The 18,244-nt window shown below is 42.9% G+C and overlaps 1 protein-coding gene across 9 annotated transcripts in view; it reads right to left on the bottom strand.

Annotated features, from left to right (window-relative positions):
- Window positions 1-247: 247 nt before the first annotated feature.
- LOC115192476 (guanine nucleotide exchange factor DBS) overlaps window positions 248-18,244 on the bottom strand; it is an 85,743-nt gene continuing 67,746 nt past the window's right edge. For 4 of the 9 annotated variants that reach the window (XM_029751021.1, XM_029751024.1, XM_029751019.1 and 1 more), the window contains 10 exons: window positions 17,506-17,560; window positions 17,263-17,360; window positions 10,766-10,864; window positions 7,817-7,900; window positions 7,095-7,169; window positions 6,562-6,651; window positions 6,100-6,215; window positions 4,240-4,352; window positions 2,778-2,875; window positions 248-2,079 (listed from right to left, as the gene is read on the bottom strand). In XM_029751021.1, the coding sequence (XP_029606881.1) occupies window positions 1,988-2,079; window positions 2,778-2,875; window positions 4,240-4,352; window positions 6,100-6,215; window positions 6,562-6,651; window positions 7,095-7,169; window positions 7,817-7,900; window positions 10,766-10,864; window positions 17,263-17,360; window positions 17,506-17,560 (920 nt within the window). In that variant the 3' untranslated portion in view covers window positions 248-1,987. The remainder of the gene's footprint in view (window positions 2,080-2,777; window positions 2,876-4,239; window positions 4,353-6,099; window positions 6,216-6,561; window positions 6,652-7,094; window positions 7,170-7,816; window positions 7,901-10,765; window positions 10,865-17,262; window positions 17,361-17,505; window positions 17,561-18,244) is intronic. The other 5 variants (XM_029751020.1, XM_029751023.1, XM_029751022.1 and 2 more) reach the window with 5 other exon arrangements.

Below are 18,244 nucleotides of genomic sequence, written 5' to 3' on the forward strand. Positions count from 1 at the left end.
ATTTCAAATGTTATAATGTGCTTCTTTAAAATATGATTTAATATCAGTAGGAGAAAGCAGATAAAAAGTTAGTACCAGTCACCAACTGAGGGAATACATTATGCTTTAAGTCTAACATTAATGGCTTTCTTCCTTCCCTTGAGGGAGTAGCAATAGGTAGGCAGGAATTATAATGATATAGTGGGCTGGCTGTGTTCTGCTATACCTGAAACAGCATTGATCACTGACAAAAGAGCAGAAATTAACATTGGCTTTCAAGATGCATGCATTTCATCATATACTTAAAATTACAGAAAAGTAATGTACACTTATCCATAGAAAACAGTCACAGATGCATTCTGAATTCACTCAGATTGAATGACATTTCATTGTAACACAGCCTTAAATCATCTTAAATGAGTCCAGCACCTATATCTAAAAAGGCAGTCGCTTTGTGCTTCATGGGAATTAATTGCCTTTTGGCTGAATTTCATAACGTCTTAGTGATATTTTTTGCAGAGGTCGGGTCTCAGAGATTAGGAACACAACATTTTTGGTTATGAAAAACAAATCCAGACCTCTTCTTTACATTCCATCGAGAGTTTCCTCTGTCTTCAGTCCCTTTGTGCATGTGCTTATACCTTTCAATGTCTTACTATTCTTAAACACCCCAAATTGTTAGAACTCCTTGACGGGCAATTGGAAGAGATTGAATTACATTGAGGTAATGCGACAAGTTCATTGAATAATATGCTATTGTGAATAATGATTTGTTCTCCAATGACTTACCCGGATATAATGGTCAAATAAATACATACAAAAAAATGTTTGCAGTAGCAATACAGCCTTTTGAAGTGCTTTATATTACAAGATTGCTATACTGTGGCCCGATACAATCTTATGTATGCTGTTATACCATATCTGAGTCATTTAATGCCATTATATGGCTTAGAAACAATGATATTTAAACAAAAGTCAGATGAACAGTTGAAGGATCATATGAGTCATATCACTGATGGTCAAAGCTATGTTCTTAAATATACATAATATTAAAACATTCTATATTGGGGCTGTAGTGTATAGCAATACAACTTCCAAATAAGCTGTACAGTGCTATTGGAATATTTTCTGTACAATGATACCACATTTTTAGTAGATTAATAAAATATGTTCAGTGCTATGTGCAATGCTTGTAATCACAATCGACCATAAGATGGTATTTCATGAGTGAATTCACTACCATTTAACCAGGACATACATTTGAGATTAATCCACTAGAGGCACAAGCCAAAATCTGAAAGAAGTTGGCATGAATACTTTTACAATGATCAGATGAGAATTTATAGAATAGTTATACACATATTTTACAATAGTGGAAAAATATATATATATTATGTATGTACATAAGATGAAGTAAATATCTATGTACTGTATGTTGTTGTTCAGGGAAAAGTATATCTCTTGCAAAATGAGAATTCCCTCAGTTATTTATAAAACAACTGAACTGGCAGACAATTCAGCAGGACAAAACAACTGTTTCAAGAAGTTTAAATGTTAAGGTCTTAACGCAAGAATTACAATCAAGCCCGTCTCCAATTGAGTCTATGGGTCAAGCATTTTCCCCCTTGATGGAGAGAGATCCAGTTTCCATGGTAGCACTTCTTTGTCCACTATGTGTCCAGGATGACCCTCCTCACAACGGTTACATGATTAAGCCACAGGAGGGAGTATGGTGTGCAGCAAAGCCACAGCAGAGTTTCTTTGACAGCACTGACTAGCAGATCATGTTCAGGTTTTGAGACATGACAAAATGGTGGTAAAAGTAACTTTCTTTAACCTCAGCAGCTGAAGCAGGGAAAAACAGTTTGGCATTTATTCAAATTTTCACTATTGACTTGACTTCAGACTTGTAGTTTTCTGTCTGAGCACAGCAGCTGAAATCGATGCCCCACTGTGAAGATTTACCAAGTTGGGCTGCCAGCATGTTCCAGAAGTTCATCCATCGTGCCTATCTGCTGTCCTGAGATACATCTCCCCACGTAGGGTTTTCATTTTCCTCAGAGTCAGACAGAGCTGCTGTGCACATGTCACTGAAGATATCTGCAATGTAAGGAAAATCAGAGTTAAAGACATAAAGGAAATTAGACATGGAAGTTAGAATCTAACCTTTTTGAGGCCAAGCAACAGGTGTGAAGGGAATGGTGATTTCTGGGATTTAAACACCATCCGTCTTTTTAGCGAGGGGTTGCATAGCCTGGCTACAATGACTGGCCAAACAATGCAGTTTTAATAGCCGTGTAAAAAAGGACATTATGGTGAAACACACAATATCGATTAAGATCAATATCAGTGAAAAGTGCTTCTGTTAAACTTTATAGTAGTAACCAGTATTCTGCTGGAATGGTGTTTATAAGTGGTTTCGAGTGAGAAAGCTCTGCGCAAAAATGTCAACTGCCCAAGCATGGAACTCTGTTCTCGAAGAACTTAAGATGGCATTCCACAGCCTGAGAGAGCCCTTGTTTTAAGAGGAAAGAGCTCCAAGACAAGCAAGGCCATGAGCTGAACACTTCAAGGGAGGGAGGGAGGGAGGGAGCATGCTGAAATGGATGACATCATGCTCTGCTTGTTCACCTCACAGCCAAAAGCTTAGTTTACCATTACTCTCCTCCCAAGCATGCACCCTGCCAAATCCCTAAGCACCGAATCAAACTATCACTTTGCGCTATAGGGTGAGTGTCTTTTTGCAATGCCATGAATGCCTCATCATTTTACAGTGGATGTTGGTTAGTCAGAAATACCAGTAGTGTTACTGTATGAGTGACCACCTCCTGCTGCTGTCTGAAGTACACTGGGCGGTACCAGACCTGTCTTCTGAGGAATAAGATTCTTGACTAGCCTAAAACATTAAAGAGAATATAGGCTTTAATGGAAAGGCTGGTGCAGGGCCTCACACTGCAATCGAAATGATCAGAGAGGGACTGGGAGTTAGATTACTGTCACTAGGGAGAACTGGAGGGGCCCTGGTAGTGTAAAATCTAACATATTTACAAAGTATTTGATCAGGCGTTCTCTCTGTGATCTTGTCTATGAACTGTCAAGTCCAAAGTTGTTGTTTTTTTACACCCTGCTTCGTGTGATGGAAAGCTTGTGTATTCATTGCTTGCGACAGTTGATTGTGTCCAAATCCTCTGTACTATTTCATATGGGTATTTAATATTCCCAGTGTTCTGTCTGTATACTCTACAGGCTCTGCAGCTGGAGCTCTGCCTAGCTGAAAGTAAGCATTTCATTGGACGGTGTATACCATGTGTATCCCGTACCTACGACTAATACAACTTGAAACAACCACTCTCTGGCCGTGGCCTGCTGCGAACCATCCACATGCCAATGGACAATTACGTGGGAAAGTCAATCTGAGCTTCTATTTACATTACATTTTAGTCATTTAGCAGACGCTCTTATCCAGATAGTGAATTAAGGTTTAGTGCCTTGGTCAAGGACACAGACAGATTTTTCAGTTGTGGAAACTTCTGTACAATACATGTTGACTCCCTTCCATGAAAAACGTAGAAAATTATTCATATCACTGACTGCTGAAGAGGAGAGGAGAGAGGGTTGTGTGAGACCAAAGATGCAAATGATTGAAGACGGTTTTAAAGAAAAGATGAGATTGAAGAAAATATGAAATATGTATGAGCTGATGAAATATAAGCATATTCAAAGAATTTTTAAGTGCGGCTTTAATCTAATGGGGTATAGTCACCCCAAAATGCACTGCGAAAGCTCGTGTGAAACCACAAATCGCTCTCTCATCCACCCTGGCTTGCAATGGATTCCGCAGGCTATTTCTGTGAGAAGACATATCTATTATTCATTTAGGCATTGTGTTTCCATTGCCACTGGGATGTACAGATCTACTCAACATGTATGCTTTAATATCCTGAATGCCCCATCGAAATAACTAATCATAAACTTAACTTTTAATCTAAAACTCCATAGCACCTACTTTTAGTCCTAAGGGAACTCTGAACAACATTGTTATTATTAGTTATACATTTTTTCAACGGTTTCAATCAGTGAAGAGATGTGGATGGGCAGTGTGTGTGTGTGTGTGTAAAAACAGTGCAGGAACAAGGATGAATATGGCTGTTTTATACCGTTGACTCGGGTCCCTCTCACTACAGCAGGAGAAATGGTTTCTCTCTGGGACTCTCATGGAGTGTACAAAGAATAGAGAGAGTGGGTGCTACCATCACTCACCAGTGGCCATCCTCTGCCTCCTCCAGGAACTGTACTAAATCTCCTGACTCCAGAGACAGGTCCTGCGCTGTCCTCGACTCGTATGTCAACTGGACACGGAAGCGATCATGGTCCTTTGAGCAGAGAGTGGGGAGAGAACGGAGAAGGAGAAGTGATTTAGAGGAGATACCCTATCCTTGTAGTTGTAGTTTGTCTTTGTATGTGACAGTGTGTTACTTTAGTGTGTGTGTGCATAGCAGGTCCATCCATCAATCTCATGTTGGACTCAGGGAACATCAGTCTCAGGCCGGCGGAGTTGTGAGCATCAGTCTCAGGCCGGCGGAGTTGTGAGCATCAGTCTCAGGCCGGCGGAGTTGTGAGCATCAGTCTCAGGCCGGCGGAGTTGTGAGCATCAGTCTCAGGCCGGCGGAGTTGTGAGCATCAGTCTCAGGCCGGCGGAGTTGTGAGCATCAGTCACAGTGTGGCGGAGTTGTGAGCATCAGTCTCAGGCCGGCGGAGTTGTGAGCATCAGTCTCAGGCCGGCGGAGTTGTGAGCATCAGTCACAGTGTGGCGGAGTTGTGAGCATCAGTCTCAGGCCGGCGGAGTTGTGAGCATCAGTCTCAGGCCGGCGGAGTTGTGAGCATCAGTCTCAGGCCGGCGGAGTTGTGAGCATCAGTCTCAGGGTGGAGGAGTTGTGAGCATCAGTCTCAGGCCGGCGGAGTTGTGAGCATCAGTCTCAGGGTGGAGGAGTTGTGAGCATCAGTCTCAGGGTGGAGGAGTTGTGAGCATCAGTCTCAGGGTGGAGGAGTTGTGAGCATCAGTCTCAGGGTGGAGGAGTTGTGAGCATCAGTCTCAGGGTGGAGGAGTTGTGAGCATCAGTCTCAGGGTGGAGGAGTTGTGAGCATCAGTCTCAGGGTGGAGGAGTTGTGAGCATCAGTCTCAGGGTGGAGGAGTTGTGAGCATCAGTCACAGTGTGGCGGAGTTGTGAGCATCAGTCACAGTGTGGCGGAGTTGTGAGCATCAGTCACAGTGTGGCGGAGTTGTGAGCATCAGTCTCAGGGTGGAGGAGTTGTGAGCATCAGTCTCAGGGTGGAGGAGTTGTGAGCATCAGTCTCAGGGTGGAGGAGTTGTGAGCATCAGTCTCAGGGTGGCGGAGTTGTGAGCATCAGTCTCAGGGTGGAGGAGTTGTGAGCATCAGTCTCAGGGTGGAGGAGTTGTGAGCATCAGTCACAGGGTGGCGGAGTTGTGAGCATCAGTCTCAGTGTGGCGGAGTTGTGAGCATCAGTCTCAGGGTGGAGGAGATGTGAGCATCAGTCTCAGGGTGGAGGAGTTGTGAGCATCAGTCTCAGGGTGGAGGAGTTGTGAGCATCAGTCAGTGTGGTGGAGCTGTGAGCATCAGTCAGTGTGGTGGAGTTGTGAGCATCAGTCTCAGGGTGGTGGAGTTGTAAGCATCAGTCTCAGGGTGGTGGAGTTGTGAGCATCAGTCTCAGGGTGGAGGAGTTGTGAGCATCAGTCAGTGTGGTGGAGCTGTGAGCATCAGTCAGTGTGGTGGAGTTGTGAGCATCAGTCTCAGGGTGGTGGAGTTGTAAGCATCAGTCTCAGGGTGGTGGAGTTGTGATGAGGCCCTCCATCTCTTATACATCAGACAGATTGTAATGGAAAGAGAAAATCCGGAGACGCTGGGGAGAACCGCACTAGGCTAATCCCCAGTCCTTTTGGTCTTTTAAATGTCAAGACGTCAGCCCGCGTTAACGAGATGTGATGGTGGGAAATAATTAAGCGGAGAGGATTTCTTTCCCGGGGATTGGAAGGATTTAAGAAGAGCAACATGATGTAGGGGGATGAAGTTACCTTTCAGGATTTTTTTTAACCCAACTTACATTTTTATTACTGGATTCATCCTCGCCATCTGAAGAGTTGGAGAGCTCCTCTGCACTCGAATGGATGGTTTCAAAGTCCTCTGTGTCCATTGAAGGCAAACACCGTTGGGTCCAGCCTGAAGAAATAGAGCACACAGAAAGAAGACAAGGTCTTGTTAACCCTTCAGTTGACGACAAGAAGTGAACGTGTTCGTCTTAAGACATGGCATTACACATCCACTGCTATGGAAATCCACCCTTTACACATAAGCATTGAACATTCTGAAACATTGATACTGACAGTCAAAGAAGGTGTGAAGTTGGAAATATATAAAGGATACACACAAACGCAACAAACCAACCGAAAAATGTACCACATACCACAAGATATTCAATGCCAACAAAGACCCACACAAACTTGAAACCAAAACCGTCAAAATGGCAAAACAAGAATACAAACCATCAGTGTGACTTTTCCATTACCTGGTTGAGAAGTGGATCTAGGCACGGCTGAATCTGTGCCTGTGGTGCCTTTGTGTCTGCTCGCAGCAGGGATAGCACCGCGTAATGTATCTGTGAGGAAATGAGCTCTTTACAGACCACTGGGATGCCATTCAGGGAATTGATATACGCATGCAGAAATCAATAAAGGAGTCATCATCGCTCCACAGCCACACTGACTCATTACCGGCAACAAGGCAAGCAGAGGCCTGTTAATATGAAGTATTCTTGTTCAGCACTTGTTGTGCCACACCAATAACTAATACATACCATGCATCACAACGGAGCAGGCAATACACAATCACATACACAGACACGTACAAAGTCACAAACACGTGTGTGTACACACACACACACACACGTACAAAGTCACAAACACGTGTGTACACACACACACACGTACAAAGTCACAAACACGTGTGTACACACACACACACACACACAATGCAAAAAAGTCCACATTAACAAAAGCTGTACATGCACAGATCCAGTGCATACTGTGACGCTATAGCTACCTTCATAACCGAATGGTGTTGGATCACTTTTTATCTCATGTCTTTTGGTCTTTCTAACATTAGTTGAAGGAGGACCTGTCAGGGTCGAAGAATTAGTAGAAAATTAGATCTATTGAGACAGTGAACCCAAATCGATTTTATTGTACATCCTCAGTTTTCATTGATCATAAGTCGATCTACTTTTTAATGATGTTTCTAGATTTTACAGCGCTTTGAGATTTCATTATGTAATGACTAGCACTATAAAAGTAGAATAAATTATTATTACAAGTTATTGAAATGCTTGATTGTTAGGAGGGAATATAGTTAAAGGAGAACTTCATAAGTATCTTTTTTATGGGGAAATTAAGTTCCTATCTAAATTCCAACAACAATTGCACTTGCTTTGCAGCTCTGAATGTCACCCCACATTCCAAATGTCAGCTTTTCAAAATTTACATTTTATTACTATGCTTTCTCAAAAAAAATACTATTCAGTGTTTTTGCTTTTCCATTTTGTTTCATTTCTAAGAGACTGATTTTATTCATGCATCTCATACATTTCATGAGTCATAAATGGGTAGAATTTGTTGAGAAAATGACTTTTTTTCCCTCTCCCTTCCTTCTCTCTCTCAAAGAGCTCCCTCACTAACCTGTCGGTGCCTGCTCTCAGACACTTTAAAAAGTTTGATGGTGACGGGTGGAGAGAAAAAGAAAGAGAGAGACCGCAGGCAATCAGGTACCTTTTGTGCGGCTGGTGGCAGAGACACTGATAGAGGCTACAGAGAAGCGGCGTGTGACATCTGTCTCCTTAGATGGAGGCTCGGCTGTGAAAGGCAAGGGTTAGCAATTAGCTGGGCACAGAAGAAGAGGAGGGAGGGAGAGAGAGGGCAAGGCAATGAATGGCAAGGCTAAAGGAGCATATTGCATTGAGGATTCCTGATCTTATACAATACTTTGTGATAACTGTCACTGTTGATTCCTCACTACACACTGTCCAGTTTATGGAGATTGGCTTAATTGCCAAAATGGCGCACTTTTTTCCACTTACCCAGAGTCAGATAAACTCATGGATACCATTTTTATGTCTATGCGTGCAGTTTGAAGGCGGTTTACGCATGCTAACGTTATATGTTCCTGTAGACTTCCAGACATTGCGCTAACGCTGGTTAGCAATGAATCCACAAACGACCTCTAACTTCCTTCAAACTGCATGCAGAGACATCAACATGGTATCCATTAGTTCACCTTACTATGGGTAAGGAGAGAAAGTAGAGAAACCATGGTCTGTGGGACTGAGACCGTGCAATGAGTGGAGGAGACACGAGGAAGTGCAGGGCATTGCATTGCTAGCGGGTGGCGGCATTCTCACAGGCGCAGATGAGAAATCCATGGGTGGGATATGGTAACAAGATGAAATCTATCAACAACAAGTTCACAGCGAGGCGTTACCTCGCCAGGCCAATAAGTGCAAAAACATCACCCCCTCAGTGTCTATTTCTCTTCAGCTTTAGCTAGCCTGCTCTGCATCAAGGATGGCGCCAACTATACATTATTAGATTATCACCATACAAATGATGACATAGTATACACGGTAATGTTATTGCCCACTTACAAACCACAATACCCCTGTAATAGCGCCAAAGTGGTAATAAAACAATAATCAAATAAACCCATCTCCCTGTTCCATTTGTTTGTTTAACTAAAAGCAGTATAATGTTTGCTGTTAAACATCTGTGATTAAGGATGTATTCTGTGGAGAGAGAAAGAGTTCTCTGCCATCGTTCATTATGCTTTCGTGTGCCTTGAAGTGAACCCTAACCACTAAAACAAGAGAAAAACATTGAATCAAAATATCCTCTTCAAAAAAAAACATTTTAATGCGCGTTTAAATGTCAAGAGCATAGCACATTACAGGCTGACATTTACTACAGCTGAGAATGTAGCCTTCATGTGTTTTCATTGCCTAGACGCCAAGGTTGTTCTATACTAGTGATGGGCATTTAAAATGATTTCATGATAAAAAAAATTGTAACTTTTTTTGTAACTTGGACACTTGTTTGCTGCGCAGACTGCGCGACTCGGGAGAGATGGTGCCCCAGGGAGGGATAGAGCGAAAAAGTAGACACCGACTCGCGCTAGGCAGACAAACTTGTAAATGCCATAGGTTATCCATCATCCCATCTGGCAGCGCCTGTCTTTACTGCATCAAATCGATGTAAAGAATCTAGATAAGATAGCTAGCCAGCTAGCTAGCCACACTAATTGAGGCTATTTTGCTGTGCTCCCTGTCCTTGTCAACAACAACTCCATTCGATTAAATAACAGCCTATACCTGTCGGTTGCTCGTTGCAGCCCGACCTTCTCATTTAGTAACTAAACTCCTGAAAATGTAAAATCCCTTTGTTCTAGACATACAAATATTTGGCATACAAGTACTTGTGACATATACTCTCCTCCATAATTATTTGGACAGTGAAGCTAAAGAGAAAACGGATGAGAGAAAACGTTGCAATTTTATAACAATGTCATGCAATTCTATACTCATTTTACCATGGGGTAAAGATAAATATATTTTTGTAGTTTTACAGCTAATTTCTTGTAATTGTACCCATTTCGCCATGGGGTGGTGAGACATTTTTGCATTTTTAAAGTTGATTTCCTGCAATTCTACACATGTTGTAATGACTTATGTATGCCATGTTAATATGATATCTGAGTGAGAATGACTAACAAAATCAATGGGGGCCCCCTGGAGGTCAGGGCTCCTGGACAGGTTCCCTGCGTGCTTAGTCAGTATTTGGCTATGAATACTACAAGTTTAAATAGCTGGCTAGACTAACTACCAATCTACACATTTCTAGCTGACATCCCTAGCAGCCGGGGGCACTAAGCGACCGCTTATGTCGCTTATGCCTAGAACCGGCCCTGTTTGTGCCTCTAACTTTCTCACTCATCATTAGTCATGATTCATTCATGATTATCTGTAATCACGGTAGCATCCACATTCATGTAAAAGTGTTCAGAGACATATTCTTATTTACAATAAAAGTGACTCCAAAATGACACAATACATTATTTACCATTCATTTCTATTGGGTACAACATCATCCAAAACACAACCAAAACAAACTGCATATGCATCCAACAAGTTTGTAAAGTCACAAGCTTGATATAGTCATTGCATGCTATGAATATGGAACCAAATACTAAACTTTGTACTATTTTAATACACTATAGGTGAATGTGTCAAAATACTTATGACACCTACAAGTGGTGGGACTAGAAACATAAAGTGCTTTCATTTCTAAACAGTAAAACAGATATGTATGAAAATACCCTCAAATAAAACGTGACTTTCTGTACAGTCGCCTCATATAAAACATTTGATCTCGAATCCAAAATGCTGGAGTATAGAGCCAAATTAAACGTTTTTGCTTCACTGTTCGAAATAAATACGGAGTGGAGTACAATAGTTCTCTGCTCTGAGCGAAAGTGCCTGTATGTATTAGCAGCACAACGACACACAGAGTAGCAGGCTAGGGATGAGATGACCAACAATGACAATGAATGAGAGCAGGTGAAGTTCTTCACAACACAATGAGTGGGACCTCTTCAAAGGGGGGATGAAGCCAAAGTCAAGAGTTAGGATGGAGTGGTGGTGGTCAGTGGAGATGTCATGGCTTCTTTACCTGAGGGAAGAGACCTTCTGTTGGAGAGGCCCTGCAAGGTGAAACGCTTTCTAGCGAGATAACCATTGTGGTCAGGGTTATTAGTGGCAGAAGCATCAGCTAGGGAAGGAAAGGGAGAGGACAATGGTAAAGGAGGCAGAGAGTAGAGAGAAAGCCTGAGGGACGACTTCGTAAGAGTAGTATGTACACCATGACAACCCTGGACATTTTGGAGACATTGACCCCTACTCAATCACCTACATTTTAGTCTGCTTGAAAACTGATTCAAAGATCAGGGGTAGACCAACATCAACCTATTTCTGAAAATAGATTCAGATGGTCACAAGTTTGAAGAGTGCTGACAAGGTTGTAAAAAAGCATGTTTATAAGGGAGCTTCCGAGTGGCACAGTGGTCTAAGGCAATGCATCTCAGTGCTAGAGGCATCACTACAGACACCCTGGTTTGAATCCAGGCTGTATCACAACCGGCCGTGATTGGGAGTCCCATAGGGTGGCGCACAATTGGCTCAGCATCGTCCGGGTTTGGCTGGTGTAGGCCATCGTTGTAAAAAATAATTTGTTCTTAACTGACTTGCCTAGTTAAATAAAAATAAATAAATAATAAAAAAGACCATTCCTACCAAAGGGTTCTCTCTCTGTTCTAAACCCAACACTGACAGAGCTCTGAGATGCATAATAAGCTTGACATGGAATTTCCTGGAGCCTGTCACCATATGGACTAAACCTGACCCATGATTGACCCCTCTACGCTCCATCAACAACACAACATGCATTAGGAAGAGAAGAGTCCTCCACAATCATGCTGTAACTGCAACGGTATACGGATTTAGACACCTGCCAATGCCAACCCTAGAAGACACTTTTACACAATATATTTTTCAAAGTGGACTTGTGTGTGTGATTTCAAGGACACTTTAACCACCTGCCCTGGAGGGTGTTCAAAATGTCAATTTTATCTTGTACATAATTATCACCTTCTGATTGTGAGAACACAAAATAATCACAACTCCCAGCTTCACCTCCTCTCACCAACATCACACCTCTGACAAATGTGCCAAACAGAGAAATGTCAATGCTGCTGCTTCTTCTTCTTACCTCAGAGGTTACTCTGGCCTTCTGGAGATCTTGAGATGAGAAAATAAATTGGAGCTTTTGGATAACTATGAGAGAGAATCTAGTAGACTGACTGAGAATGTGAGCGTGGTATATACCGTATCCTTGGTAACACAGGAGGTTGGTGGTACCTTAATTGGGGAGAACAAGCTCGTGGTAATAGCTGGAGAAGAATCAGTGGAATGGTACCAAATACATCAAACACATGGTTTCCAGGTGTTTGGTGCCATTCTATTTGCATAGTCCCGGCCATTATTATGAGCCGTTCTCCCCTCAGCAGCCTCCACGGGTTGGCCGAATCTAACAGCTGGTCACACTAACCCCAGAAGACTTGGGAGCAATGTTTCCTCTAAACTGCGCATGGGCGGCGCACGCACCTCCTCCAGGACTGCCACTCAGAAGAAATGCCATGCTGCGCAGCCGATGCAAGAGATGCAACATTTCCAATGCAACAAACCAAAACAAATCTAACTTTGCAATATTGAGTCTGTGGTTTTGTTGTAGGCAGAGCCAGAGCGCAACGGAGTAGAATTCCATTGGCAGTGTAGCTAGCTGACGAGCGGTAGTTCAATCACCTGCGAGTGAATGCGCTTTTCAGATCTGTTCAGATCAGAGAGCAGAGCCGTGCGGGTGCACGTTTGTTGAAATTCTTTGCTAGTTAGCGAGTTATTATCCCAACTATAGATAAGTATAAGTCAGCAATGGGGAGTTACTGCTTCCTACGAGAGCACAAAACGTGTAGGCCACATTTCAAGCTGTCTTTGAAAAGCCAGTCCAGTAAAAAGCTTTTGTTTTAATTAAAGAGGCAGTGTTGTATTTTGAGACAGGCTTGAATATGTAAATAAGCCAATAGGCAGTGGGGTAGCCTACATTGTCTAATTCTCTGTATGGTAATAATACATTTTATTTTGTAAAGTGGTTTCTTGCATCATTTTTATTGGCCTGGCCAAAGCTTTTGATACGGTAGACTATTCCATTCTTGTGGGCCGGCTAAGGAGTATTGGTGTCTCTGAGGGGTCTTTGGCCTGGTTTGCTAACTACCTCTCTCAAAGAGTGCAGTGTATAAAGTCAGAAAATCTGCTGTCTCAGCCACTGCCTGTCACCAAGAGAGTACCCCGAGGCTCAATCCTAGGCCCCACGCTCTTCTCAATTTACATCAACAACATAGCTCAGGCAGTAATTAGCTCTCTCATCCATTTATATGCATGTCATGTTGTGTTGCCACCATGCTGTCTTGTCATGTGTTGCTGCCATGCTATGTTGTTGTTTTAGGTCTCTATGTAGTGTTGTGTCTCTTGTTGTGATGTGTTTTTTGTTGTGATGTGCGTTTTGTCCCGTCGCCGCGGGAGGCCTTTTGCCTTTTGGTAGGCCGTCAATGTAAATAAGAATTTGTTCTTAACTGACTTGCCTAGTTAAATAAAAGTTAAATAAATACATTTTATAAAAATCATACAACACAATGCAATGTACAGTCACCTATCTGGCCCATGGTGTTACAGACCAAGTAAAACATAATTAATATCAAGCACTTCATAATGTAATAACATTTTTAAAAGTCTCATGCAATGTAGGCCTGCATTTAACATATAGGCTACTGTAGGATATATCATAGAAATCAAAAGCTATTTCCATGTGAACATGTTATGGGATTTGCTCCAATGGTTTTGTTGGTAGGTCTACATTATGCTCAAATTGCCACAATAGCCTATTGGCTACTGTCTAAAACTGTAAGGGTACAGCCTCAGTGTTCACTGTAAACAACATTCAAGTTTCCGCTCACGGGACCTACAATTTGCTTAGTGCCCCAAAAAAATTGAGGGAACATTGCTTGGGAGGTACAGTGAGATGTATTATTGAAACTAAAGTATTTGGGGTCATGACCTCTGGAGTGGGTCCTGCTGACCCAAAAAGGAAACAGCTCCAATCAGGGAAATGGTTGGCATCAGCTACATATGGGTCAAAGCAAAAAATCCCACCAGATCACAGTACAAATCTCATTGTAGTCGAAATCATACTGTACTACGGCTGCATAACTGTATGACTTTAGTGTAAGGTTGGGACTGGATTTATTTTTTGGTGGTAAAGCTCAACTCTACAACAGCATCTGTCATACTCCTTTCCCACAGAGGAGAAGGGGAGAGATTTTCTCTGTGAGTCCGTGGTGGGGGTAATAAAGGCCCCCATGCACCCAGAACTAAGCACCTGTCAGATCCACTTACTTCTCGAGCCAGTGACGTCCAGCCACCGACTACATCCAGAGTCAAAGAGCCACTCTCCTCTCCTAACCACCACCACACGCTCCCTGGCAGACAGACTACCGTTAGCCCAGGTCTCTCTCACTGTGATGCAGCAGCACCCTGCCGCCGGGCTCTACATGGCGTGAAATCGTACCTGTTACCTCATCCTCATCTGCCAGTATAGTGAGCCAGTGTAGTGAACAATCAGAGTGGAGTGGGGGTGAGGGGTTGGCTGGGGATGATGCTGAGACAGACAGACTGAGCTAGTAATACATCCATCCTCTCATCTCTCACTAACAGAGTTAAAGCACAGATGAAACATCCCAGCTAATTGTGCCATCAGTCTGGTGTCTTTCACAATGCCATTATGGGATAATTTGTAGATGGCAGATGCTGCCTCTTGTTTCCAGTGAACGCAGCTGAGTGGATGCTAGTTTGTTAGGGCTCGGGGGTTGGTGGTAGGGCTTTTGCGGTGTCCGTATTACCACCACACCAGCAGTCATGAGTCATGACCGCAGTAAAATTCCACGTGAGTCACGGTATTCTCCTTTTATGCACTTTGGACATGCTTTGGTAGTACCCAACTTACTGACGCCCCTCAGCTCCTAATAACTGGGTACTCAGGGCTCTATTGTCCCTCTAACCACTCTGACATCAATGCAAAATGCAATTGAAAATCACATCAAACACATATCAGCAAAACAGAAGGCCAATAGTACTTTTAAAACTCACCTCACTGCGATTATCAATTTCAAGAAAGACAGCAGGTTGAAACCGTGTAAAACATGGTTGTTGTGTTTCAAAGCCTAACACAACGAAATGGACAGCGTTATCTAAGGTGATGATTATTCAAAACACCCATACCCATATAAGATCTTATGCATATGCAAGCCCCCCCAAAAAAATCTTCATAAAAATAATGAATATGTCATTATACAATACATAGCCTACTGCATATTACGCATAGCAGAAAAACATAAAACTAATTTAAGATGTCTTTGGTACATAATTGGTCTAGCCTATACTCCAAAATTAAACGATTCTAGTAATGGCCTTTGAGTGTGGACTGTATTATTATGCATACTGGATGGACTGGTTACCTTACGCATGCTACGCTCCAAAATGTCTATCAATGAGTCTGGGAGTGAACGTATAGCTCTAGGCGATGCTGTTGGTTCATTGATTGTGCAGTGCGGCTTACAGTTAGCCTACAATGAGTGAATTTGTATTTTGAATAGCCTAGTAATAGGGCATTTTTATATTTTCATAATTAAATCGGGTGACACAGCTATACAGAATATCTCACCAGCATGCGTTTCGATCTCCTCCCTCTCCATTATTCCTTTCTTGAGCGTGCAGACGGGCTGTCAACAAACATGTTACTATCGATGTTCGAACAGATTTCACTTGGTTTCCCGAAATAAGCACTTAGCTGCAGGAACATGGTTGGAGAAGCCATTGCATACAGAGTTTTGGCGGAATATCACCAGTGAGTGCATGCTCCTCAAACAGTGGTTGATGTGGACACCCCTTCAAATTAATGGATTCGGCTATTTCAGCCTCACCGGTTGCTGACAGGTGTATAAAATCGAGCACACAGCCATGCAATCTTCATAGATAAACATTGGCAGTAGAATGGCCTTCCTGATGAGCTCAGTGACTTTTAACATGGCATGGTCAAAGAGTGCCACCTTTCCAACAAGTCAGTTTGTCAAATTTCTGCCCTGCTAGAGCTGTCCCAGTCAATTGTAAGTGATGCTATTGTGAATTGGAAATGTCTAGGAGCAATAACAGCTGAGCCGCGAAGTGGTAGTCCACACAAGCTCACAGAATGGGACTGCCAAGTGCTGAAGCGCGTAGCGTGTGAAAATTGTCTGTCCTCGGTTGCAATACTCACTACAGAGTTCCAAACTGCCTCTGGAAGCAACCTCAGCATAAGAACTGTTTGTCGGGAGCTTCATGAAATGGGTTTCCATGGCCAAGCAGCCGCACACAAGCCTAAGATCACCATGCTCAATGCCAAGAGTCGGCTCGAGTGGTGTAAAGCTCGCCACCATTGGACTACGGAGCAGTGGAAATGCGTTCTCTGGAGTGATGAATCACACTTCGCCATCTGGCAGTCCAACGGATGAATCTGGGTTTGGCGGATGCCAGGAGAATGCTACATGCCCGAATGCATAGTGCCAACTGTAAAGTTTGGTGGAGGAGGAATAATGGTCTGGGGCTGTTTTTCGTGGTTCAGGCTAGGCCCCATAGTTCCAGTGAAGGGAAATCTTAATGCTTCTGTGCTTCCAACTTTGTGGCAACAGTTTGGGGAAGGCCCTTTCCTATTTCAGCGTGACAATGCCAAGAGTGTCCAAAGCTGTCATCAAGGCAAAGGGTGGCTACTTTGAAGAATATAAAATCTAAAATATATTTTGATTTGTTTAACACTTTTTTTGGTTGCTACATGATTCCATATGTTTTATTTCATAGTTTTGATGTCTTCACTATATATTCTACAATGTAGAAAACAGTAAAAATAAAGAAAAACCCAACCCTTGAATGAGTAGGTGTCCAAAAGTTTGACTGGTACTGTATGTTTTGATTTCTAAGACATTCTAAAGTTTGTATTATTCACAACTAAAGTTGCCAAATAACTCTAAATCTAGCATGTTGGACCTGTTTCAAATGATCTCTTTTACGCTCAACATGGCCACTTCATATGCGCAGTCGATCGATCCTTAATGAGAAAAATATCCTTTATATTTTATTCAGCTAAGTTCAATGATATATTTCTTACTATAAAATCTTGTCAGCTAATTGAACAAGCCTACAGCCTATGGCATGGAGCATAGCCAGATAACATGGGCCTACAGTAGGCCAACTCATACTCTGTTCTTCTGAAATGTATTTTCTTCATATCATAATGTTTTTTAGACCTGACAACAACAACAAAAACGATTTATTGTGATGGTGTATATTAAATTGATTTAGTAAATGTTCCAAAGACCTGCATCAGCGGCTTGTATGCTAAACGTGTTCATGTTAATTAAAGGTCAATTACCGTGAGACTGGAAGTCTTTTGCATGACAATAACCGGCAGACAAAATTTCATGACCGCCGCCCTAGTTGGCGGGGGTCGTCAGCGGCTGTGTGATCTCTCACCTCGTTTCTGTCTCATGTTGGGGCTGGGGTTGCTCCTCCTGAAGCCTGTCTCCGGGCTAGATGAGTCCGACTGCCTCAGGGCCATTTTGCGTATGTTTCTGAGCGGCGGAGAGGAGCGATATGGGACAGTCAATCACATAGCCACTATAGAAGCATTACATTCCCTGTACTTGAGAGCATCTATGCGCTGCCGCCATTCAATCACACGACATGATGAAAACGTTGTGAGACCAAGTACTCTACCTCATGGGAGCATGATACACGTTCTCAGTGATCTTCTGATGGAGTTGACTAGCCTCTGTGAATGGAGAAAAAAATGGTATTGGAATAGAACATAGATTTTCAATGGAACGACATATTAATTTAGGTTAAATTGACATAAAACGGTCAGTGAGGTGAATTCATAGGTAAGCAAGTGTGTGTGTGTGTGTGTGTGTGTGCATTTGTTGTTTGCATACTTGTGTACATCACACTGTGTGTAGGACCATGTGAGAAACCTGCAGGCAAAAGCAGGTTGATAAAACTATATTTCAATGCCAGGCGATAAAACAGGAGAAATCCCAGGAGTTACATAAGCCACAGGAGGGTATGTGGACCAAAACAGTGTAGTCAGACCAGAAGCCGTGGGCCGTGTGGTGTAGACAGAATGGAAGCCACTAATCTGTGCCTTTAACAGGAGGGACAGGACAGTTGACTGCCAAAGCCCAGGGGAGGAATCAAATCAAACAGCTGCAGTACAAGCCACTGCCTTGTCCTGCTATTGCACAAACCCCATGTCGCTGGGCTTTTTAACATCTCACACTGGCTTATCTTGTGTGCTTCTCTATGCTGCTGTACGTACTCCCCTCCCACCACTTGCCAGCAGAGACAGGAGTAAATCACATCCAGCCCTCCGTCAGGCCAGAGCCACAGGCCAGAGGCCAGGCCTCTTTCACTCTCTCTCATATGAGGGCTGCTGTGACATTACCCAGTCCCCTCACAC

This window comes from Salmo trutta, chromosome 4, assembly GCF_901001165.1.
Source record: "Salmo trutta chromosome 4, fSalTru1.1, whole genome shotgun sequence".
Classification (NCBI taxonomy): Eukaryota; Metazoa; Chordata; class Actinopteri; order Salmoniformes; family Salmonidae; genus Salmo; species Salmo trutta.